The following is a 25,357-nucleotide window of genomic DNA, read 5'->3' as shown; positions in this document are numbered from 1 at the left end:
TGTGAGGAGCTGCAGCCGCCATGAGGCCTCCCCTCAGGTCCTCTGCTCTGGGCTGAGCCAACCAGGGCCCTCAGCCGCTCTTCATGTGTCTTTCCCTCCAGACCCTTCACTGTCTTTGTAGCCCTCCTTTGGGTGCTTTCTAATAGCTTTATGTCTTTATATTGTGGCCTCAAACCTGCACCCAGTGCTCAGATGAAGCTGCACAGCGCCGAGCAGAGTGGGATAAACCCTTCCCCTTGCCCACTGGCAGTGCTGGGCCTGGGGCACCTGATGGCTGGCCTCCTGGCTGTGTGGGCAGTGCTGGCTCATGTTCAACTCACAGTCACCCATGACCCCCAGATCCCTTTCAGCGGGGCTGCTCTCCAGCATCTCATCCCCCAGTCTGTATGTATAGCTAGGGTTGCCCCTTCCCGGGTGCAGAATCTGGCGTTTTCTCTTGTCTGCCACATACAGAGCTGCTAGGTTTTACTGCAAGCATTTTAGGAAATCTGTAAGAAAATGGTGGCGTCTTTCTTTCCCTGCTTGGGCAGCACTGTTTGCTATCTGGTCCTCTTGCAGTAAGGACAGTTATCAGTCATAAGAACTTTTGTGATGCTCCTGATATTGATACAACACCCCTAAGTCTTCATTCCAAGTCCTTAAACCCATTCATTCAGCAGCCATGAGTATCTAGCTAGGTTGTATCTGTTGGGGTTTGACTTTCTGGTCATTTGAAAAGACAGAGCAAGAGTACGTCATCAGGGCTTGGAAATGTTTTACTGCTGTGTGGATGGAAAGTTTTGGGTTAGAAAAAATTCAAATTCTTTGGGGGAAGTAATTATAGAATCACGGCATGGCTTCAGTTGGAAGGGATCCTAAAGGCCATGCCTTTCCAACCCCCTGCTGCGGGCAGGGCTGCCACCCACCAGATCAGGCTGCCCATAAAAAAGAATCCTAGTAGAGTTTGTAAACTCGTCTTGCATGTTTCTCTGTTCTGTTGGTATCGATGGGTAAAAGTGAATCTGTAACTCTTCCCAATCCAGTGGGTCCCAATGGCAACCCAATGGCAGCGTGATGCTTCTGTCAGAGGAGAAACACCAAAAGCAACCAACCATCTAAGGAAGCAGCAATAGATGGTGCCTATGGCAGGCGAAGGCTCTGCCGCCTCGCCCTGTGCCACCCCAGGGGATGAGGGGTGTCCCGGAGCTGCCGAAGGGGTACGGAGGATGGCCGGGAAGGTGCGGGGCTTTCCGCGGGGATGCGCCGGCGAAGCAGAGCGGGGCAGGGCCGGCGGTTTCCGGGGCGATGGGTGGGGAGAGGAGGAGGAGGAGGAGGAGGAGGAGGAGGAGGAAAAGGGGAGGAGGAGGGGTCCCCGCGGCTTTATCTCCCACCCGGCTCCGCCCGCCGCCGGCTGCCTCCCGCCGCCGCTCCCCTCAGCGCGGCTCCGCACCGCGGGGCGGCCCGGGCGGCGCCCATGGGCTGCGGCAACTCCACGGCCGGCGGCGCGGGCGGGCGAGGTAGGGGCGGCGGCTGGGTCGGGTCGGGGCAGCCCCGGGGGGCTCGGGGGCGGCGGGGCCGGGCTTGGGGCCGGCCGAGGTGTGTGCGCCGTCTCTGTAGGGCCGCTTCGGAAATGGGTTTGTGCCACCTTTCCGCTGGCCGGAGGAGTTGGGGAGCGCCTTGAGATTGGGGTTTCCTTAACCCCCCCCTCCCGCTCCCCGCTTTGCGCGTTGCTGTTTTCAGAGCAGGGAAGATGTGGGCAGATGGTGCGGTTGTGTCTTCCTTCCCCCTCCCCACCCAGCCCTTGTGAAAAGGGAAAATGGATGGAAATTAATAAACGGACCTTGACCTCCTCGTTACAAATGCGAGCATTTATAAATCATTTTTCATCCTAACTGCACTTGGCAAACAGTGCCACCTATTTAAATCCTTACGTCGGGTCTCTCAGATATGTTTATTAAATTCACAACCTCTTGAAAACGCCCAGCGAAACCATGGTCAAAGCAGTGGTAGCTCATGGGGCTGAGCCCTGAGCCCGCTGCCCGTACTCAGCGCTGGCCTTAGTGTGTGGCACCGGGCACGTCCCTGTGCCTGAGTGGAAGGGCTTCAGGGTGTGTGATGGATGGATGCACTGTGGTGTGAGGCTGCCTTTCTCAATCCCATGCCTCGCACCCATAGGGGGAGGCTTTTCTGCCTTTATTGTTTACTTGATTTCTGTTAAATGACTGTAAATAATGTCTGAGGTATATATACCAGAGGCCTCTCTCATCTATAAGGAATGCACTGTATGATTCACTTGAGCATCGCATGAATTTTCTCCCACTAGTTGATTCTCCATCACCATGAATTGAAGTTGCTTTCTGCTGCTGGGGTGGTGCTCACAGCCTGGTTTTGTTTGCTGGGCAAAAGCACCGGAGCAGCCATCAGCTCAGAGGGAAGTTTTAGTTTTGGTTGGTCGTTACCATGTGGTGGCCACTGTGGTACCGTTGGTGTGGCCACCAACCAGCAGAGCTCACTGCAGGACATGAACGGGTGAGTGCTGAACGGACTGTGGCAGTATGCAGTGCATTACTTTGAACTCAAAGTATGTTTAAATAAATGTCCACAGTTGCTTTAACAGCAGCTATTTTTGACAGATTTTGTCTTGTTCATAAAAGATTCTCAATGATGTACAGCTCTTTGATAGCTTAACCTGCCTGCATTGTTACTTGCAGAATACTTTGGCTTGCATTCCGTGGCAGCTTCCTGCGCACTCTTTAGAAATAGTCCACAGCTCTCCAGTGGCTTAGCACATGTTAAAAACAACACCACCATATAAAATGCATGGTCAGTGAAATGTGATTATTGCTGCTGTGTTAACAGACCTCACCAAAGCAGGTCTGGTTCTCTACAAGGTGCAGCTCTCGCTTTCACTGGCATAAGTCAGGGATAACTGTGCAGTCAATGGTCCTATAGTCACCAGCAGCTGGGTAATAAGTCATTAGCTGTCTGATAGTTAATTTGTTTCTGCAGTTTAGCACTCCTTACATAGTGTGTCTGATAAAAAATAAAAATAATTTATGTGGAGAAGACATACCAGTGGCAGTCAGCATTGCAGGTCTTTTAAGAAAAGTGTAATTCTCAACATTTTAACAAAAGATGTGAGTACAATATAAATACAAATTAATTATGTGGCTTGCACAGCATGGCTACATCTTTAATGCTGAAGTTATGACTATTACACAGTCAGTGATGTCAAAGCTGGAGGTACATATAATTAACTTGCGATGCTCTTGGTCATATTCTGTGGCTAAGGATAATGTTGTAGCATACTTTGCAGAGCGGAGTAGACTTGGGTTACATCGGTCCCCGTTTTCTTACTTGGGTAAAATTTCAATGGGAGCCCAGCTAGATTTTTCCTAAGCAGACATATACATAATGATAGTTCAGCTAATGACATTAGCTTGTGTTGCATGGCTAGAATTACATCAGAGGAGCTCTCAGCCCTGTGGTCTGCAGGATCTAAACCAATATTCATGATCTAGAATAACATTTCTGTCTGCGGTGCAGCACTCCAGAATACCAGTGTAACTGACAGAGCTCAGATTTTCCTTCCAGAGTATCGGACAAAAGGATATGAGGCCTAAAGGTTCCTCAGCTGAGAAACGTTGACTTCTGTTTTCTGAGCAAACTGATTTGTGTACATCCTTCTTAGAACTGCCAGCTGTTTTAACGTTACCTGTGGATTATATTTATTTGAAATGAAATCCTTTTTATTTTTAGTTTTTATTAGCAATAACAAATAATTTTATTAACAAATTATTATTTTCCTGACATTTTGTTACCTCAGCTTGCATATCCTTCTTTCATGGTATTTCCTGATCCTTCAGAAGCTTCAAAGCAGCTCTTTTCTTTTGGGCTTTAAAATACATGACTTTACACATTAATTTCCTCCTTTTTTGGCATTAAGGCATTTCCCTTCATTCTAGCATTGCTTCACTATCAATTTTTTAACTGCCTCCTCCTTTCTATATCAACTGTAGTAGCAATGACAACACCTTAAATTATGGCACTCCGTGAAAGCTGGCAGTGTAGCCTTGATTTAAATATACAGACAAGCTGTTACTCTATGGGAAGCTTAAAATACAGCCAAATTATGATGAAAAGAGAATTTTCACACCAAGTTTAAACAGACTTATTAACATCATGTCAGTGGAATACCCAGGAAACCATTCTGCTGTGAGAATAATTCTTACTGTTCGATCGAGGTCATATCTATGTACCAAGGTACCACCTGAGGAGTTGAAGAAGTAATCAATTTCTGTTAAATTGATTTAATTCTGTCCTCAGTTACACTGAGGCAGATCAGAATAGATTCTTAGCATCACAGAATGGCTTGGATCGGAAGGGGCCTTAAAAGTCATCCAGTTCCAACCCCCTGCCGCGGACAGAGCTGCCACCCACTAGCTCAGGCTGCCCAGGGCCCCATCCAGCCTGGCCTTGAGCCTCCAGGGATGGGGCACCCACAACAAAGAATTCCTTCGATATTAGGATTTGGTTCCGTGTTACTTTTTTTTGGCGCAAATCAAAAGGGAGCAAATGACAGAAAATTTCAGTCGTGTTGCATGCTTGTGTATGTGATTTTTAATATTTTATTACATTTTTTTGTTATCGTTTGGAGTATTTGCAAGAAAATATTGTTTGAATATGGAGGAATATACTGTGTGGCTACCAGTTTCTCTCAACCATCTTTTGCATTTGTCCTGAAGTTACTGAAATCCTGCAGAGATGTCAGTAACAAGATGCTTTTGTTTTGAAAGCTCAGACCCCCTCTCATTGAGAGGAGGATGCTTTGGGATGTGCTCATTTACAGATCTGCTAAGCAAGCAACGCAGTGCCTCTCATGATTCCTCAGGTCCCTAGTCAGCCTGCAGGGTACAGGGAGGATTCAGCTCTTGTCGCTGCTGTCGCCTCTACAGTGAGCTTGCTCATTTACCACATGGCAAAATCACTATGAGTCTGTGAAGACAAGGTTTATAGGATCAAGTACTGCCTTTCTTTAGGCCATGCTGATGTAATTGAAAAAGATGAACAGCTTTCAGAAAAGCTTTTCTCAAGTCATATTTCTAAAACATCATGGCTACAAGAGCAGTAAGTCTTGCTGATGTGGAAGAGCTATTTGTGAATAGTTGGTAAACAAGATACTTTGGCTGAACTTCTGCCAGGAGGATCTTGAGAAACTATGAAATTATGTGTTGCTTTCAAAACATGGAAGAGTTAAAGAAACATACCAGTGAAGTAACAGGAGTGAGGGTGAGTGGACGGGACTTTAAAAATAGACACAAGTCTTTGCAAAGTGCGATGTTATTGGGTCCATTGTGAAATAAAAACTGTGTATAAGGGCTGTTCAGGCTCCCCAGTGAAGAAACCTTATGAATTTTTACGTAGTGATAGTTATGAGCCACCTAACTGAAGTGGTGTTCGTTTTCAAGCACAGCACAACCAGCGAGAAAACTGTTTTGTGAACTGGAAACACTTACAGGTCTCTATTCAGACACTTTAGTTGTACTCAAGTGAATTTGGACTGAATTCTGGTTTCACTTCTGCTAGTGAAAATGAGAAATAACGGTACTGAAACTGTGATGGAATCCCATCAATGGGGGTGAGGGTAACCTAATTCTTTGTGCTTAAAAAAAAAAGGGAAACAAGCCAGTAAAAATGACCTCTTAAGAAGTGAATTTGTTTTCATCGTACTTAGTTCTCAGTGTTTCTGTGCGAGGAGCATTTCAAAAAGCTGCAGGGAATTCCAGTTGTGGCACAATTCCTAGTGCCAGAGGGAACAATTCCTGAGTGTTGGGAGCACTGGTGGCATAGCTTTGCTCTCCAACACTGACTCAGGGTGGTGTAGTTCTACATTAACCCCAAGCTAAAGGATCTGAGACATCTTCTGTCCCAGAGAGCTTGTATATTTGTACCCTAATGCCTGCCTGCCAGGTGGACTTCCACCCCTGAGCTGACCCCTCTTATGTCCAGAGCTGGCTCCCATGCTACTGATGGGGAGAGAGGTGATGCACAGTTCTCTGTAGGTAGCACTCTGAAGAGGGGCATGGCATTGAGCATGGGTATGGCTTTGAAGTGTGTTTGATGATTGTTTGGAACTTGTCTCTCTCCATTCAGAAACACAGCAGTACTGTAGACATGCAGTTCTTCCCACTCAGCTAAGGTTTCAGTCTACCTATCAAACACTTCTGGTTCGCTTCTTGCAAGGAAGGTTTAATTTTTTTTAAATCATAGGATAGTTTGAGTTGGAAGGGACCCTTAAAGGTCACCTAGTCCAACTCCCCTGCAGTGAACAGGGACACCCACAGCTAGATCAGGTGCTCGGAGCCCCTCCATCCTTACTTTGGATGTCTCCAGGAACAGCAGTCCACTACCTGTCTGGGCAACCCGTTCAGTGCCTCACCACTCTCACTAAAAACTTCTTCCTTATATCCAGTCCAAATCTTGCCTCTTTTAGTTTGAAACCATTTCCCCTTGTCCTACCAAGACCCAGAGTGCTGAGTGCCTGGCTGGGACTCAACAAGGGCTCAGCAAATGCTTCACAAAGGACTGTGAACCTTTTTGGAGAAATCAAGTTTGTTTGTAGTGAGCTTAGCTGGTGTAAGAAAATGAGAAAGTTGTAGTTCTGATGCAGAACAGACTCAACACAACAATTGTTTCAACTGAAAAAAAATTCTGCTGCCTACAGCAATGTGATTAGACTTCCCAAAATATCTGCTGTCTGAGCTGTTACGGACGCCTGGGCTCTGTCTCAATGTGTGGGGTGGTATCCTGGAGGCACACAGCTGGGCTAACTCAGAGCCAGCTAGCCTGGGTAGCAAAAGACATCTTCCCATGTCAGCCAAGAGTGGGCTTGCATGCGGTGCTGCAATGCCAGCCTTCCATCTGGACACAATTAATTTGGAGGGTTTCTGTGTAATACCATGTAGATGCACTTCTAGAGCCAAAAGTCTCAGCTGCCTGGTAGAATGTTAAAAGCAAGGACTTGAGCTTGTCCACGCCTAGAGGTGCTTCTTCCAGCTTAGTTAGGTGTTTCTACTGATACATATAGCAGCAGCATTGAGATTTTGCTGGCTCTTGAAGCAGTGCTAACAAAAGAAATGTGTATGGTCATACAAGATGAGTCTGTATTGTTACTAGGCAAAGGGGAGACAGGAGTCTCTGTTATCCTCAAGAGTTAGCAGTAGTAGCATTAAGGAGGGATGTTTCCTTCCATTCCAGCTGTCCATTCAGGTAGACAATGCTGGAAGGCCTTGCAGGCCTTGAAAGTTCTCTTTGTCTCTGGGTTTAAAGTCAAGGTGCAGAAGGTGCATTATTACATATTGGAGTAAGGTGAAAGATGTTGGCTCCTTATGGATATTTTTCTGCAACAAACATAAAGTTTTCTGAGAAATGAAGTTGCAGGGCTGAAAATAAATAAATAAAACCTAAAAAATAAATAAAATCTATTGGCTTGGTAACTGTAGTTTCTGCAGAGTGAGCTCAGATACCATCTTCCTGCTAAACACTGAGAGGAAGGGTAAAAAGAGAAGTGAAACGTTTTCTAGTGTCTGCTCTAGCCTTTGTTATTAGTAGGAGGGATAATTTGCTGATTACTCAGGTGAATGACATACCAGTAATAGCAACATGGCATTAATAACTTGGGTGGAATGAGAAAGCGTTCGTACTTGAGTGAATGTGCCTCTCCCAGCAAGATGCATCTGAGTCACCAAAAAATCGATCACTGAGATCAGGCAGCCCAGTTGTAGCTTTTGTCTTTTGGCTTTTTGTAAAACATCAAGATGAATTACAGGGTGGTTGATCTATTTAGGTGACTGGGGCTCTGGGTGGATTGTGTCTCAATGTTTATAGTGTTTCTGTCTAGTTGTTCTATAAAGCTTTGCTCGTCTGGAAGGAAGAATGGAGCATCATTTACACATTTAGTGCCAAGTCTACAACTGGACTAAATGGCACGTGCTCAAAATAAACAAGCATTTAGGAGTAACTGCTTCGTTAGCAGCATTGACTTTGTAGCGGACAAAATCACCAAAAGCTATATCTATCTCTCTTTTACTATATGCATAAGGAAGTTGTTTAAGGCAGAAAGACAGTAAAATGCTTGTTGCACTATCAGTTGGTTTAATGATTATGCCATTATTTTGTAAATGTACACTTTTTTTTTCCCTTCTTTTTGTTGTAGGTGCCACAGGGACTACTAAAGACGTGTAAGTACTTGCTCTGCCCTTTCAAACATGTAACCCTGGACTTATCTTCAGTCCTGCTAGTCTTATACTGGATTTAGTCACACGTAATGATTCATCTGGCTCCTAGTGTATAATCAACACTACCAGGTGTTTATTGTCTTTGGTGACAACTTCCATCTCCTCAAAACCACCTCACGTTTACTATTTTGCAGATTCATTCCCCTTTTATTTCTCAGCCCCCATTGAGAGAGCTGTCTTCCTTTAGCTAGTCATACAACTTTAGACTATTCTTCCGCATTGTGTGCCAGTACAGCTTTCTGAAAGGGGCATGTCATTGTATGAAGTGAAACATAAGCTTCCACCAAGCCCCGTGAGAGATCTGATGAGATGCTTAGGCAAATGTTACCACTTTGCGAGAGACCTGGTGACTCTTCCAGATTTCCTTTTGAAAATGCTCACCTTCGTAACTAGATGCAGGTGAGGCCTCATTTGTTAGGGAAAGTTATGGCCTTTACCTTTTCCGCACTGAAGACAGCATCTATCACTCCTCTTTCTGTCCCTTATCTCTGTTGCTGAGGAGCAGAGGGTAGCCCTACCCATCCTGTTTTTCTCCAAACATGGAAGACCTGAACCTCTGTTGTCCTGCTGCCTCTTGCCAGTTTCTGGTTTTCAGAAAAGCTGCAGCAAAAGATTAGCCCTCCTCAGCCTGTTTTTCATTTGCTGATGCAAAACGTCCAGGGACTGCTTTAATCAAACATAAATTTATTTTCCTATCAAAGGCAACACTAAAGAAGGCATCCCAAGGTCTTGCCTTCTATTTCATAGAATTATTCTTTGCCACTAGAGTTTGAGACTGAGGAACTGGGGGTGTATTTTCGTACTGCACAACAGGGACAATCTTCAGTTGTACTTAGTTCATTTTAGATAACTACTTTAATTAAACAGAACAGTCCTGGTGTAGAAATAAGGGCTGTCAAGTCAGATAAGCACTTGGAGAGAAGATCTTAACTACAGGCTTGTCCTTGCTATTACAGAGCATGGCTGAGAACTAAAAACAGGTCTCACTTGTCAGAAGAATGCTGTTGTCACAGGTACTCTTGAGATCTGTGTTACCTGTGTGATCTGTTTTCTGGATTTTCAGTCTTGGACAATAAGCAAATTGCAGAAGGCAGGCTTATGATAAACCCCTTTTGATATAGCCTGGAGCATCCATGCACTCAGCACTCCTACGTATCCAAAAAACCACTGTTTTCAATTTATATTAGGGTCTTTTTATGTTGTTCAAGCAATTTAGGTAATTGAAGTGACTATTTACAACTGCCTCGGTTTCTTTGTTCTTTGATAGTTTCACATTTCAAAATTTGCAAGCACTATTAAATTAAGAACATGGTAGACATTTCTGTGCTTGAAGCTATGGGTACATGTAGAACTGTGTTTATATGTGTATAAGCATCTGCAGGGCTGGGACTTTAGAACTTAACGCTGGGAAAATCCTGCTTAGTGATAGATAATCTGTCAAGTTTCAAAAAAAGTATTCAGATAAGTTCGAAATAACAAATTTTTAGTGCAGACTGCAAGACAGACAGACGGTCCTGGAACCATTACTCATTCAGGTAAGTACAGCGGAGCCGGCTGAACAACGTGTGTGAGTAATAGCATGATTGAGCCTTCTGGTCAGGCCTTAGAAACACAGATCTGTTAAAGAGAGAGGAACAGCAGTGATAACCAGAGAAGTCCTAGATGCTAATATTTAGCAGCAGATTTTTACAACTGAAGTAAAACACCAAAAAAAAAAAAAGTTTCAGTCATGTCGACTGTGGTCGAGAAAAGCGTTTAGGTGTGTCCTCCCTTCATAGAATCATAGAATTGCTCAGGTTGGAAAAGACCTTCAAGATCATCAAGTCCAACCACAACCTAACCATACTACCCTAACTGTAACAACCCACCACTAAATCATGTCCCTGAGCACCGCATCTAAACGGTTTTTAAACACATTCAGGGATGGTGACTCAACCACCTCCCTGGGGAGCCTGTTCCAGTGCTTAACAACCCTTTCTGTAAAGAAGTTTTTCTTGATATCCAACCTAAACCTCCCCTGGTGCAACTTGAGGCCATTTCCCCTTGTCCTGTCACCTGTCACCAGTGAGAAGAGACCAACCCCGCTCTCGCTGCAATCACCTTTCAGGTATTTGAAGAGAGCAATATGGTCTCCCCTCAGCCTCCTCTTCCCCAGACTAAACAGCCCCAGTTCCTTCAGTCACTCGTATTACACTTTTCAGCACAGTATCCAGTTACTGTAATTCAAAAGATTTCTTGTTTCCTAACGGCAGCCCGTTGGGACTCCAGGAGCTGGATGGATCAAGGGAGGGCTGGATCCTGCTCAGAGCCTACCAGTGACCACAGGGAAGCTGCTGGGCCCTCTGGGCCTTGGATTGGGCACGCTTGCATTGCTCCACTACTAACATGAAGATGATGATATAATCATCCATGCTAAGTGCTTTTGAGGTCACAACAAAAAGGGCATGTTATCTGGGAATGTGATCTCCTCCTGTATACTCCAGCCCACAAATAACTGGTGAATCTGTCAGCCAGCTTCAAGCAACTCACTCACCATGCTTCTAAGGGAAGGACATTGTGCTAACTGGGAAAGCTTGGATATAAGAGGGATAAAGTAAAATAATGTGATGCCTGTTGTGTTGAGAGTGTGCCTAGGTTCAGGTGGAGATTAGTAGCAACGGGAAGGAAAGGATACAATAATTTGAGTCTGATTCAAAATATTGGGAAGAAATCCATCAAATACAAATTGATAGTCCCTGTTCCTTGGTCCGAAGAAATACTGGTGACACAATCTGTCACATGTGTGAAGTGTAATGAGTCATTTCTGGTGGTACTACTGAGTGCTACTATAAAGAGCCTGTACAATACTGGAACTCAATGGGGACAAAGCCATAAAAGCTGAGATAAGAAAAATGTGGACGGGATGAATTAATGTGAATACCTGTCATTTTATATTTAAAATATTATGTGAAAAAATGGTAGCTTGTTTGTCATCAAATGGACACAGGACTGATGGATGTAAAAACTGACAGCTGGGCAACCAAGAATATTGTTCAGACTTAAGAGAGTGACAGGAAGCCTCTTGGGACAGACAAATCCTTACCAAAAGAAACATTTATTCTAACTGAAAATAGATGCTTTTATGTGGATTTGCTGTTAAATCCGCCTACCAGTTGCAGGCCTCCACCTACATCACCTGCTGAAAAATGTGATCTCAGTCCCTTTGTAGCAGATGTCAACAGTGTCTGAGGGAAGATGCAGTGGCACAGCATCAGATCACTGCAAAGCACATCAGACTATCTGGTCGTGCCTGTTGAGTTGCTGTTACCATCCATTCCCAGTGCAGAAAGGCTGATCATAACTTGCTCTGCCTGGAGGACACAGTAAATGGAGGCTCTTTGATGCAGAGCAAGATATTTAAAGGTTTTTTTTTCTTTAATGCTGGATTCTTCTTTCATCCTTGACAAAAGAGGAAGCTAGAGACTTATTAGAAGAGGAGAGGGAAGAGTGAGCCTGGGAGATGCGGCAATTAGAGCGCTGCTGAAGCCAAGGGAGCTGTCTTCCATTCCCATTCACATGTGGCTGAGTGTCACCATTGCAGCTCACTCCCTGAGGCCACCTTTGCTCACGCAGCGTGGGTGCAGGAGCAGCAGTGGTCCATCAGCCTCAGCTGGCTCCTAGAAATTTGAACATGTGAACTTAGTGTGCACCTTTCAAAACAGTGCCTTAAACTACAAACTACAGCATGTGAAGGCAAGAGATGTGCGAAAATGCATAATACATAAATTGGAGCGGCACTTCTTCCCATGCTGCTTAGAAATGAGCCTTTGGAAAGGTGGAAAATGGCTTCTTCCTCCAGTGTCAGCACCCACATTTTTCTTTCTTCTCCTCTAAACGCGTTCATGTTCCTTCTCTGTCTGCTCACCCTTTTTTCCTAGCAGCAGTATGGCAGATTGAACCCAGTCATCACCCAGCCCAAGAGCTGTGGCCTGTTCAGCCCTGGACTATATTTGCTGTTGAGCATTTAAGAGGAAAGGCATTGTAAAGTCAGACTTTGATTTGTTGCTATTATGAGAAAAAGAGGAAAGCAAAATGTTTAAAAAACCTGGCCTGCTTAATCATAGTCCTGGGTAATTTGTTTTGGTGAGAGAATGACAGTAATGGCTCAGTGATGCCCCGTAACGGAACATTGCTAGAACAGAACAAAATAGCCCTGTTGCCTGGTAAAGGCCTTTTTAAACATTGACATTAATTTCCTGTTGGACAATATTGATTGTTATTCTTACAACTCCATTTTAGAGGCTTTGAGCCACTCATGAAGTTGTCAGTGCTTTAAAGGATTCTTTTCTCTGGATAATGGTTAATCTGGATTATAGAAACTGTTTCCAGTTGTATGAGAAAATCAATCCTATGACACATTTGGTTGGCTCAACAGAAATGATTGTTTGTGATCTCCTGGCACCCTAAGTCCCTTTCTAAAAGTGCTGTCATTTTAAAAAAAAAAAAAAAAAACTACGCAGCTCATTCCTACCTGCTGATATACCTGTGCTTTCCTCTTTCTTCTGCTGGAACTGGGCAGAGTGATAAAGCAGCTTCACACAGCCCTCAGGGAAAGGGGTCTCTGTTTTTTTCCGGCTGTGTACAGGAGAGCTGAGGCTGGGTGGTGGCAGAGGAGATGCTTCTTACCCATCTAGACAGCACTGGCAGGAAGGCCAGAGAGTAAAGCTGCCCAGAGGGGTTGTGGAGTCTCCTTTGGAGATATCCAAGACCCATCTGGATGCCTACCTGTGTGACCTTCTGTAGGGGACCTGCTTTAGCAAGGGGTTGGACTTGATCTCTTGAGGTCCCATCCTGCCCCTACAATTCTGTGATTCTATTGCTCAGTGTCTCTTGAGTGATAAGACATGGGCAAAGACAGAAGCCAGTGAGCCCTTTGTGACCATCCTTTGGGAAAACTGCAGAGTACTTAAATGTTAAAAAGAGTGATCTATCCCTGTTCACTGTGCTGATTCAGTTAGGAATGCTCTGCTGCATACAAAGAAAATGTGTGAGATTATGTCCAATTTGTAGCACAAAACTTGCTATCTGCCCAGGAGAGCACTGACTGAGCACTAAAGGGCATCTTCCTGCATTTAAGGTTGTGTCCTGCTACCATCTCTCTGCAATTTAGGCCCAACCCTCCTTGTCTTCGGGGGTTGGGAATGGCATACAGCACCAATTATTAAACAGTCACAGAATTGCAGAACCATTAAGGTTGGAAAAGACATCTAAAATCATCAAGTCCAACCACCAACCCATCCCCACCATGCCCGCTAACCATGTCCCTCAGTGCCAGATCCATATGTTTCTTGAACACCTCCAGGGATTGTGACTCCACCGGCTCCCTGGGCAGCCTGTGCCAGTGCAGGAGTACTCTTTCCAAGAAGAAATTTTTCCTAATATATGACCGGAACCTCCCTTGGTGCAACTTGAGGCCATTCCCTCTCGTCCTTTCACTGTTATGTGGGAGAACAGGTTGGGCCCACCTCACTACAACCTCCTATCAGGTCATGGTAGAGAGCAATAACATCTCCCCTGAGCCTTCTCTTCCCCAGACTGAACAACCCCAGTTCCCTCAGCCGCTTCCCTTAAGACGTGTGCTCCAGACCCTTTGCAGCTATATTGCTCTTCTCTGGATATGCTCCAGGGCCTCAATGTCTTTCTTATAGAACTGAACACAGTATTCAAGGTACAGCCTCACCAGTGCTGAGTACAGAGGGACAATCACCTCCATGGTCCCCCTGCCTGCACTGTTTCTGATACAAGCCAGGAAACCATTGTCCTTCTTGGCCACCTCGGCACACTGCTGGCTCTTGTTCAGTTGGCTGTCCGTCAACAATCTCAGATCCTTTTCTTTCATTCAGCTTGCCAGCCACTCTGCCCCGAGCCTGTAGTGATGCATGGAGTTATTGTGACCAAAGTGCAGGACACGGCACTTGGTTTTGTTGAAGCCTATACAGTTGGCCACAGCCCATTGATCCATCCTGTCCAGATCCCTCTGTAGGGCCTTCCTACCCTCAGGCAGATCAGCTCTTCCTCCCTTGTCACACCTACTTTTCAGAGTAAATAAATTACAATAAGAAATGCCATACACTATTGTTCAGTATCCTAGTTCAGAAAATCCTTTCAGTATGGAGTTAGTACTAAGTCTGGGCAACAGTCAGCTCTCAGTTTTATTGCCTGGGGAGCAGACCAGAAATTCATAGCTCAGCCGATGATGGGGAGTATCTTTTCATTGCCCCCATAATTCAGTCAGTTTCTCCCTAGATGAGAATATCCAGGTGACGCTATCCGGGTGAACAACCTGTGCAAGCAGCAGAGTTCAAAGTCCAAATATTTAGTCAAAGGTGGGTAAGTGCTTTAGGTGATGCTGAGGCACAGGCTGAGAGTGCAGTGCGGGTACTATACCCACAGGGAGTAACAAGGACAGTTTTATCTTTTTTTTTTTTTACCACATTTGCCTTCATGTCAGTGCCGATTACTTTACCCTCTGCTCTGGTTCAGCTACACTAGGCAGTATTTCAAGGAGGGGGAGTCAAACCTCAGTGATTCCCTGTCCATTTTATCCAGAACATAAAAGAAAACTAATCACCTATTTATAAAGGATTAATTTTGCAATTTGTTGATTGGGAACCAACTCTGACTTCAGTAGTAGCAGTACCTCACTTGACATAGAGGTTCCAGAACACATTTTAGCACAGCTACTGTGAAGGTTTCTTTCTTCATCCTCATTCTCATGCCATGGATGTCCACTCCCATCCAGTCCTCTGTTGATGGAAGAACGGTCCAGAATTGTTTCTGTTTTATTTAGAGGTTTTTTGTTGTTGTGCGTGATGTGGGGACTCGCTCAGGAAACACATTTATTTACCAGCTTCAGCTCCCAAGCCTAGTTTCAGGCATCACTGGAGGGGATCATAGCAAGTAAGCTACATCTGTTCTCAATCCTTTTCTTTCTTCCATACATTAGATTGGAAAATTGTCACTCTTTTTTGCCTTTGTGAGTACTTTATTGAATTGTGGATGATCCAAATGAAACTGGGATCAGTAATAGTTCCCTTCTTCCTTTGCCTCTAAGTCTACCCAGATGGTGACAGAGCTCCTGAAAGAAACGATCTGCTAATGTGTTTTATGTCTTTTGGTATTACAGAGCAGAAGAATCTGTATCAGATGATGACAAAAGGAGGTAGGTGCTGTACTTGCTTTATTTGGAATTGACTGCACTGAGTTGCTGGATATGCATCCTGTTAATTCCCACCAACACCATCAGAGCAAAGTAAAAAAGTGTAGGAAATCTCACACAAAACACAACATTGACAATCACCACACCTGTTACTGTGTTGGGGGGAGGAGCTTTTCAGCAAGAGGAGCACATATCTCACAGCTGTAAGTGATCTGCTCCATAATGGCCAGTGACCTCTGCCTTCACAATAGCCCTGCTGTTGTGCACTGGCACAATACAGATGGCATTAGCACCACCGGGAGATCTCTGTTGGGCTGGAAATTGAAGGAAGTGAAACTCTATCATCAAACAAATCAGAAATCAACTCAGAGCCCCAGGAACTTGGGGAAATGTGATTCATTTAATACCTAATAGGCTAGAGAAGCTACTCTGTAAGTAGCTCCATGTACGGTAGAGACTCTTAAGGACACCATTTCCACCTCCATGCATCAGCCCCTGCTTTTTATACTGCCCTCAAGAGCCAGAAATACATTCTTTAATGTCATGAAAGGGAGAGGGTTGGACTACAAAAGTATCTAATATTCTTACGTGCCTTCCTACTAACAGTGTTCTTCAAGTATGGCCCTAAGGAGGGGGTGTAGATCTCATTTATTAATCAGGAGAGGTCAAAGTGTTGTTTAATTGGCATGCATTGTTAGAAGTGAGGTGCTTCTGTGGTCTCAGAGCTGGGCACTGCTATCAGACTACCTATCTGTTGGGTCTCTAGAAAAAGAACCATTCCTGTAGCTGTGGGAAAGGAGGGCTTCTCTAAGGATGGTTGTGCATCCTCTCTGACCATCCGTGGTCTTTGTAACACTGCTGTGTGATGTTTATGTTATAGGAAGAAGTGTTTTAATTAGTCTCTGATGTCTGTTAATTTTTTTCTTCATATCAGGAACTATGGCGGTGTGTATGTTGGTCTGCCATCGGACGCGGCTGCCATGGTTTCCAGTCAGACAAAAGCTGCACCAAAAGGTATTGGAAAGTTGTGCATTGCATTTCTCCTGTTTTCTCAGTTTAATTTTATCTAGTAAGATGTGTTAATCCTTTAAAAATCAGTGATTGCTTCAGACAGACTTACCAGCATTGGGCCCTTTTAAGGCAGTGGGGCTGTTTATAATCATCCAAGTGATTGCTCCCGTATATTTAAGTTCTAACACGCCAACTTCTGCAGAAGAATCATAGAGCAGATGGTGCCAGGGTGGTACATTGTCTTCTGAACAGCTTCTCCGTGCTCTGAGTGCTGTGTGAACTGAAGGAAAACAAAGCGCTGTTAGGATTAAGAGGCGATGATATATGCACTTGCAGAGCCTTGGCACTATTTTTAGATTTGAAGATGTTTACTTGCACTGTGGTGAAATTCAGTAATAACGGTTAGTGAGTGCTTGCTTTCAGGTTTGCTTCTGTTCTTATATGATACCTCGTGCAAACTGTGTCTTTTCCATGCTATACTTTTAAACAATAGGAAATAAAACATTGGGTTTACAAGTACTTAATAGACAAGCCATAAACATATTTATAAGATCATGTAATATTTTTCAGATTTAATGCAACAAAATGCTGCTGTCACTTACGTACACCACAGAGCTAAGTCACTGACTGGAGCTTCCAAAATGTGCTGCAAAACAAAAAATGAAGAAAAATAACACTGTTTGTCAGAATAATAGCAGCTGTCTTTGGAACAGTAGTACCTCTGTTGCATGCTTTGTTTAACCGTGTTCTAAATGGGTGATATGTTACAATGTTTTAACCTTCTTTACTTTTTGTTTTCTAATTAAGATTAGAAGGAAATAAACACATCAAGAGCCAAACAGCTGGAGGTCAGTATGGCTTAATTATTGTTATGTGTTTGGGATGTGTTAGTTGGAAGGAAACCCAGTGGTGGTGCTCTGTGAGCTGCTGTCATGGGGATCGCCTGGTTGTGTTTCCAGCTGCGCTGTGACTTCTTCTAAGGGCTGAACCAGGGTCAGGTTTCAGTGGTGCAGACAAAAATGAAGTGGTGGGTAAAGCCACCTTCTTGATGGGAAGTGTGAAGCAAGGAAACTCCATCTTACCCTGTTTGAGAATGAATAAAAATCTAATGTCTTCGTACTCCCCTTCAACCGCACTGCAGCTGGCCTTGCAGCAGTATGAGATCTGCTGTGGGTAGGGTGCACTTAGCAGCATGTAGACCAGCATGATCCCTGCAGTCAAATATTTCTCTGTTTTTGGGGCCACCTTGCAGATCAACATGAGGCACCCAGCATGTGGCACACTGGAGCTTTCATCCTGTTACGGGAGAATCTGTGGTGCTTTGTTCTCTGCTGGCCAGAATAGGACAGTGAAAATTTATAGGATCTGACTTAAGAGTTTCAGCTAAATGACTAATTGAAAAAAGGAATTTACAAATTCATGTCTGAAGAAAAACAAAACAAGCTTATCTTCCATTCAGAATGTTAACTGAATAAACATTGACAAATTTCAAAAGAGAACAGTGTGGTGTTGAGCTGGTATGGAAGGGGGAATTATAAAGCTGCCAATATATTCTATAGAAAGAAAATCCCTTTCTTAATTTAGATGAAGAACCAGAAACATTCTGGCTGGTCTCAGTGCTGGATGCAGGGCCAGTAGAGCAGAACATGGCTATACTGGTTGACTTTAATAATGTGAATGGTTTAAGCTCCATGGGCTCTGCCTTCATATGCAGAGAGAACTGAAGTTGGTCATCACGCTAATTTAAGTAACCTGGCCAAGGTGTCTGGCCAAGGACTCCGTTGCCCCTGATCTGAGCAAGGCTGAGGCACCTTCTTGAGGTTGGGGCCTTCCATTCATGGTTGATGGCTGGAATCTGAGTTAATTACTTTTTTTTTTTTTTTTTGCTATTCAAAATAGTTGAAAGTGCTCTTTGGCTTCATTGGTGCAAAATCAAAGCTTGGCTGCTCATTTGGGCTACAGAAAAGTTGCACAGATGAGCACCTTTAAACCTGCAAACTGTCCAGTAAACTCCAAGAGTTTTTGTGCATGTGTGTCTGGAGGGCATAGACCTCAAATCTCACAGCTTCTTACAGAGACCTAGTGAACTGCTTTATGTGTAGTATTGCTGGGTAGCTTTACCAGTTCAGCTAAATCTTTTCATCCCTAATTTTTTTATTTTTTTTTAGCAGTTTTCTGCAAAGACCAGTTGCCAGTACTTTAGAGAGAGTTGTCTTTCTGCTGAAGATTTTTATATTTATGTAGCCTTCCAGAGAGCAAGACAGATCAGAGCACCAAAAAACTAAACTGTCGCGAGTTCCAACTACGGGTAAAGCTCTAAGTACAACGTTGAATCCGTTTGCTATGATGATTGCATTATGGAAACCTCCTGCTGTTCTCCAGAGGAAAATGAAGTTAATGAACTCATGGTGGATGTTTCTGCACAAGAGCTAACTTTGATGATCTGCAAGTTATTTCTCTGTGGCCATATTGCAGATTTCATCAGCTATCAGCTATGCTTCGTATATTTTCTCCAAAAATTTTTAATAGATTTTATATAGAAAATCATTATTACTGTCCACTTAATAGTTCCTACGGTAGATTCTTATAAATTAATTGTTAATTTACTTCAGAGTAATATATTTAACAGATTTGCATCTTTTTGGTAATATTGCAAATTTTACTATTTTTGCTGTGAAAAATTAATAGGATGAAATAGGCAAAAGACCATCAGGCTGTTTATTATTACTATCATCACTTTTATACATTGGAACAAATACTATTTAATTTTCACCTTTTAAAAGTACATTGCTCAAGGAAATTTATTTAAATAAGGACAGTGTATCTCATCATAATGTGTATGTCTGCTTTCATTTTCTTCAGCTTTATCTCTTTTATAAAGCATTATGTGAAAAAAAAAATGAATGAAACAAACTATTATGTTATGTCTTCCATTCTCTGTGATATTACAGTGACGTTTCCTTGGGTAAGGGTGAAGTGATGGTATTGTCAGAAATAGCTGGACTAAACTCCGGCATTGCGTCCTTTTGAAATGTAGTGAGTGTGATCACTATTTGAGTTTTGTGTCCTCAACTCACCTCCTATCATCTCAAGACTGGAAAATAGTAACAGAATCTGTTATTGTTACTCCAGCATATTGATGTATTAAGTTATGGATTGGGGGGGGGGTTAAAATTGATTGCATTTGTAACACCTGGAGGTTTTGCACAAAACATAAATCAAATGAGATGGTACATTTCCATATGGCTGAGCAAGTATTTTAATTATTAAAGCTTTTTGCATAATTTGTTAGTCGAACTTTTAAAATAAGACACTATTCATACCACATGCATGTATTACAGTAGATTAATGACCTCTTTTAAAATAAAAAAACAAAAGCAAAACAGAAACTTTGGACATCAAATGAAACACTGAGAACCCTGAAATTCCTGCCCATTTCACCAATATCTATTAAGACCAGTAAGCAATTATTGACCATTATTTCCTTCAGCTTTAGCTTTAAAACAGGCAGTAGTTTAGTTAGGATGAGGTCTGTAAAGAGAAGTATGTAAAAATACTTCTTGCTTGCCACTTTTTAAATGTTTGTGGCAATATTTACTTCTGTTCTCGAGAACTCTGCTGCTTTGCTTATCAGTGCTTTCAAGCTTCTAGCTCCCAGGGACAAATGTACAGCTCATACTTGACCCCTTCAACCTAGAGCCTAGTTGAAATACCTTGAAGATTAAGAGTTGGTGTTAAAATATCTTATTATGAATGAATGTCTATAAATTACATCTACAGACTCCTGTTCCTTCAAGCCAAGCTGATGAGAACTCAAATAGTGCTGGGTAATAAACGTGCAGGTTTGCTTCCCATCAGCTTACCACAGCATAAGGATATAGTTTCCACATCACATGCTCCACAAACAGTCTGAATGGTTTGAACAGCACAAGATTATTTAGCAGAGAGCAGCAAGGCCCATGTCTGACCTAATCATGATTGCCTTTCCCAAAGAAAAATAAACAACAAATCAAACAAAAAAATCCCCCCCAAACCAAAACCAACAAGAGAATAGTCATCCTAGGATATACCATAGTTCAGTTAGAAAAGCCAGTGATAGACACCAGTAATTTCTCCTTCCCATGCTGGGAAGAATCATCGAAAAAGTGGACCAGGCTGTATTCAAACAGCTCTTTTTCTGCTACTGACATCAGAAGCCCCTTGTGTGGATTGAGGACAAAACAAAGTGATGTTAAAGAATAGCTCCTAGGAGCTGGTGGTGAGACAGCTGAAGGAGTTGAAACTTGTTGGCAGTTGAAACTTTTTCTTGTTTTACGTCATCACCTGATTTTTCTTGTGCAGAGATGCAAAGAGGTGAGCACGTTGCAGAATTGCACTCTTAATGATTAATCCTCTGAATGTGTGGGAGGTATATAGTGGTTTCTTTCTTAATATTTTTGTTCCTCTGGATCTTTTCACCACAAAAGCTTAGCAATCAACTGACACATGTTTCACTATCATGGGCTGAAACCTCTGCTGTAGATCTACATTCATATATGCCATGCACGGCTGTTCTTATCAAACTGGAGAGCTAGGGCCATGGCCTTGTCTTAGATTTGCAAACTCTTGTCTTTTGTTTTCCTGAGGACCCAGAGATGTAGAAACTTTATGACAGTACTCAGTATTCTGTCTTGGCCAAATTCCACTTAGGGAACTGGTTGTCCACTCATCAAAATTCCTCTATGGTGAGTAGCATTTCCTAAGCCTTTGTTAGTAAAAGCACATGACATTTCTTGGGGAATAGAGTATACTCTTTCAAGGCTTACAATCTATGGATATTTCTTTTGGAGGAAGAACATAAAAGAAGCCCTATGTGCCAGCTGACAGCTGCATATTTGATGGCATCCTTGGAAGATATTTAGGCTCTCATTGATGGTTCAGTTCGAGAATTACAAACAGAAAACAAGAAGCCATTGAATGGCAGAGTTATTATTATTAAGGAATATACTTTGGTTTTGTCAAAACTTCTTGAATTACCATTTGTAAAGAGGGAACATTTAAATATAGGGCTGTAGTACTCTTTCACGTTGTCACTCTTTCTCCAGCCAAAGCTGAGGAAATATCTATGAACTCTGAAAGTACTTCAGCAAAGACAGTGGATTCAGGCTTCATTATCTGATAATCTCCAATTTGGGCCTCCTTCAAAGCCCAGAAATGTATTCTTGAAGTCACATAGCTCAGACAATTGAATCTTGAAAAATTCTAGGCCATCAAAGCACAGGTTTATAACTACAGTTTGTGATTAGCTGAAAAACAACTCTACTTTCTTGTTGGATGCTAATTTTTGTCTCATTGCACAAACTGTTCCACTTAGAAGACAGCTGGTTCTTTGAATTACACTAATGGGACAGTTTATTTATTTTGCTTTCTTCTGAGTGCAGAACCTGGAGCTTAGTTGTCAGCACTCAGCTTCGCAGTCTCTGAGTGGCCCAGGTAGAGATACTGCCCATCTTGTGTGCGCTGCAGTACAGTTCCAAGGATGCAAAATAGCTCTAAACTTCTGTGTTGCTCAAACATTAAATCCATCACTAAGAAGGTTGCGGACACTCTGGTAAAGCCCACTGTAAAATGTGACATAGAGCTTAGTAAGGACATTGTTCATTAGGGGCAAAATCCTCTCGTAGCAGAGGCCACACAAGACTGAGACTGCAGAATGTGAAGAGGGATTTTGTTACTATTGAACACAAGCACAAAGCACTAATTCACTTGATTTCATCCTGCATCTCTAGCAAAGGAATCTGTTGTATCGGAGCATGGTTGAAATGGCATCAGTTTTTTTAAGAATGCACTGGCATATTGTTCTCTGTCACCCACACAAGTCTAGTGATTCTCAATAATCATGCTTCCCAAGCAGTCGGTGAGTCACTACTAATGTGTTTTCTGCAAAGTAGACCTCTGTTTGGTTCCCATGGTGATCAGAAGTGACAATTATTACAGACTGCTACTACAGTTCCTCTAGTGTGTGTACCCATTAAAGAAGCTCTTATCTGGTTATAGTTCCTTGGAGTTTTGCAGTACATCGTCATCACTTCCTATTGACAGCAATTTGAACACTTGAAGTGAATTGGCTTTGCAGAGAACATGCTGGAGGAGGGTGATTTGTATTTTTGTTTTGCAATGGATTTATAAACAGACCAAGAAAATAATGTTTCTGTAAACTTTCCACAAACCAAAGGTGTGCCAGTATTACAGGAAACCTTGAGACTGGTCTAAACGCTTCAACGCGTTTTAACAACAAACCTTCACAGAACTTAAAGTCATAATGAGAGCAATTTTGTTTTATACAATCTGGCAATTTTTGCTGTAATGCTAGAATTTTGAAACATAGGTGTATTTACCAGACAGCAGAAACCTGCTTGTGAGTGCTTAGAATGGCTACCACCCATGCTGTAGGAATCAAATACCTATAGGTGAAGATAGGACACTGCCTGTGAAACAGATCTTTCCAGGAAGCATAGTGAAGCTTCTTAAACCAAGACTCATGAGCTTAAGCCTGCTGAGAAAAGAATAAGAAAGATACCACGGGATGGAACCTGGATGAAATGGACTTAGTGTGCCAGAAAGGAGGAACTGTGTGGAAGAAAGAGGATTTTATTATTATTATGCTGTAAAGACAGATTCAGAAGGAGGTCAGGAACTGAAAATTATGTAAAAAAAAAAAAAAGGAAGTAGTTTAATTAAGTATCTGCTCTACTTCTCCGTGATTCTCATCTGTTGAACATAGAGCAAGAAGTAGACAGCTGCCAAATCATTTTAAGACTGAAGAGAAATGGAGATTGGCCTGCTGGTTCTTTCCAACATGCGGAAGTCTCTCTTGGGAAACAATTTATCTCTCTCCCCTTTTTTTTTTTAAACGCCGTGTTTCAAGCCCATTAACCTTATATGTCCTCTTGGGTATTGCCAGGATATTTATGTCTTCTACTTTCAAATGATGTTCCCTTTGCTTACATCTCTCTTTGCAGATTTAAACCTGTAGTCTCTTTGGAAGTTTGCATCACTTTCGATAAACAACTTAGTAGACGGAGAAAATACACAAGATGTTAAAATCATTAACAGGCATAGTACAGGGTTAGATTATAGAACATACAGAAAAGAAACAAGAGTTTAATCTGAAAAGCAAAGTAGCGATAGAAGCAAAGCCTTGGTTTAGTTATGACACATATTTTACATTGTTCATATAACCAATGGATCACTGTGCAAGTGACTAGTTTAGATCACAGCACTCTTATCAGCGTTCAGGGAGTTATTAGCCCACTAAGAGGGTTCTGTTTCTGGTCTTTGATTCCATTGTTAAAGGAAAAGGCAGTGATGTGTAAAGGAGCACTAATGCAAAGAACTAAATTCCACACTTAGCTATCATTGCCCATGTTTTGTGTTCAGCAGATCTCGGTGTTGTCTGCAGGATGGATTCAGCTCCATAAAAGCTGAGCTCACTGAGTTCTTACTGTGAGGCTGTGATTCAGAGTGACATGTTAATTGGAGACAGGTCACTTTCAGTAACTGTTTTGTGGGGGAGACCAGACTGTAGGAAAATTTAAGACTGTTTATTGGAGCTAAAGAGGTATTCAGACTTTGGAGAGAGTCCATGTTGCGTCACCACCAAACTCTACTTGACAGAACACAAACATAGCACCACGTTTATAAATAAATAAAATCAAGGAGGTAATGCACACCTTTCAGTTTGAATCTAATATATTTATGGTTTTGTACATGGTTACACTGACTGTAACTTTGAATATTTTCCCCCAGCTAGGCTTGTGTTCCCCAAATGATATTGCTGTAAGGAAAAAACTTGGACAGATTCCCACTACCTGGTTTTCCATAGGAGTCTTACATGCTTTTGGGAAATCAGCCAAAAGATTTTCTATAAAATTAGAAAATTTAATTAGGTCTTAATGTTTAAATGGTAACAACTTGGGCAAACTCCAAGTATCTGGTTATTATAATAATGTGCGTCATCTTTGAAGACTTGCAAGAAACCAGTTGCTTACTTCTTTTTCCTCTTCCAAATTGTGGGTTAGTTTAATAAATAAATGATTAAATTATTTTTCTTTTCTATCAGAGGAACTGCTTTGGATCATCAGATAAAAGCAAACCATTTTTGGCAGGAAATTAATTTGTAGTAAGGAAACTGTGCCAGCCAGAGGAGATGGAGTTTCTATAAATTCCAAATTCCATTTAATAGAATGAATAATAGTTGGAGAACTTACCCAGCACTGCTAAAGCCTTTGTTCAAAACATCATTGCTTGCGCAATAATTGCTCCCTGAGAAACCCAAGATTTACAGTGAAAAGAACCTGGAAAAACTCTAACTAGAAAATTATTTTTGATTTATTTTTTGATAGTAATTTACAAAAAGCAGCATTATATTTTTTTCATTTGACTTTCAAGAGGAAGCCAATTTGTCATCTGAACCAGTAAGATAAAGAAGCAACCTCTCCCACACCATTGCAGGCAATTCTCATTCAGAGGTATAGGAAAATTGTAGACACTATGGACTAACTCTGACATAGAGACATACATATTTTTACACTTCAAATGAATCCCACTGTTTAATGAATTAGAATAGATTAGAGTAGTCTAATCATGTGTACTCCTTTCAGGTATTAAAATTATTAAAACATAGTCTTATTCCTTCTGTACTGTTGTTGTTCTTTTTTTTCACATTGGCTGAAAAAATCCATGGCAAAAATATTTATTCTTTATTTGTTATAAAAGTCTGTATTTTGTAGTAATTGCACAAGACACTGTTTCCCATTTTCATCTCGAACGTAGAGCTCTACCACAGACCTGGTTTTTACTAAAGGGCTGGCTTTATACCTTTAATCTGGTA

At 42.3% G+C, this 25,357-nt stretch overlaps 1 protein-coding gene across 2 annotated transcripts; it reads left to right on the top strand.

The window, feature by feature from the left end:
* On the top strand, nucleotides 245-21,500 carry C1H12orf75 (chromosome 1 C12orf75 homolog). Of its 2 annotated transcripts, none has more exons than XM_021386914.1 (6): nucleotides 245-1,496; nucleotides 8,195-8,219; nucleotides 15,442-15,477; nucleotides 16,409-16,488; nucleotides 17,293-17,333; nucleotides 18,654-21,500. In XM_021386914.1, exons 1-5 carry the CDS (start codon nucleotides 1,238-1,240, stop codon nucleotides 17,295-17,297), a joined length of 405 nt encoding a protein of 134 aa, XP_021242589.1. In that variant the 5' UTR covers nucleotides 245-1,237; the 3' UTR covers nucleotides 17,298-17,333; nucleotides 18,654-21,500. The 2 variants fall into 2 exon arrangements, with proteins under 2 accessions (XP_021242589.1, XP_021242597.1); XM_021386922.1 differs by having other exon boundaries at nucleotides 246-1,496; nucleotides 18,657-21,499.

The sequence above is a fragment of the Numida meleagris genome, chromosome 1, assembly GCF_002078875.1.
Source record: "Numida meleagris isolate 19003 breed g44 Domestic line chromosome 1, NumMel1.0, whole genome shotgun sequence".
Classification (NCBI taxonomy): domain Eukaryota; kingdom Metazoa; phylum Chordata; class Aves; order Galliformes; family Numididae; genus Numida; species Numida meleagris.
The sequence above is the reverse complement of the archived record's forward strand: the minus strand, read 5'-3'. Positions and strand labels throughout refer to the sequence as shown.

Excerpts from the sequence above, each read along its gene's own strand:
- C1H12orf75 (XM_021386914.1), top strand. The coding sequence starts at position 1,238 with ATGCGCCGGCGAAGCAGAGCGGGGCAGGGCCGGCGGTTTCCGGGGCGA. Across the intron at positions 1,497-8,194 it reads CGGCGGCGCGGGCGGGCGAG|GTGCCACAGGGACTACTAAA; the intron begins GTAGGGGCGGCG and ends TTTTTGTTGTAG. Across the intron at positions 15,478-16,408 it reads TCAGATGATGACAAAAGGAG|GAACTATGGCGGTGTGTATG; the intron begins GTAGGTGCTGTA and ends TCTTCATATCAG.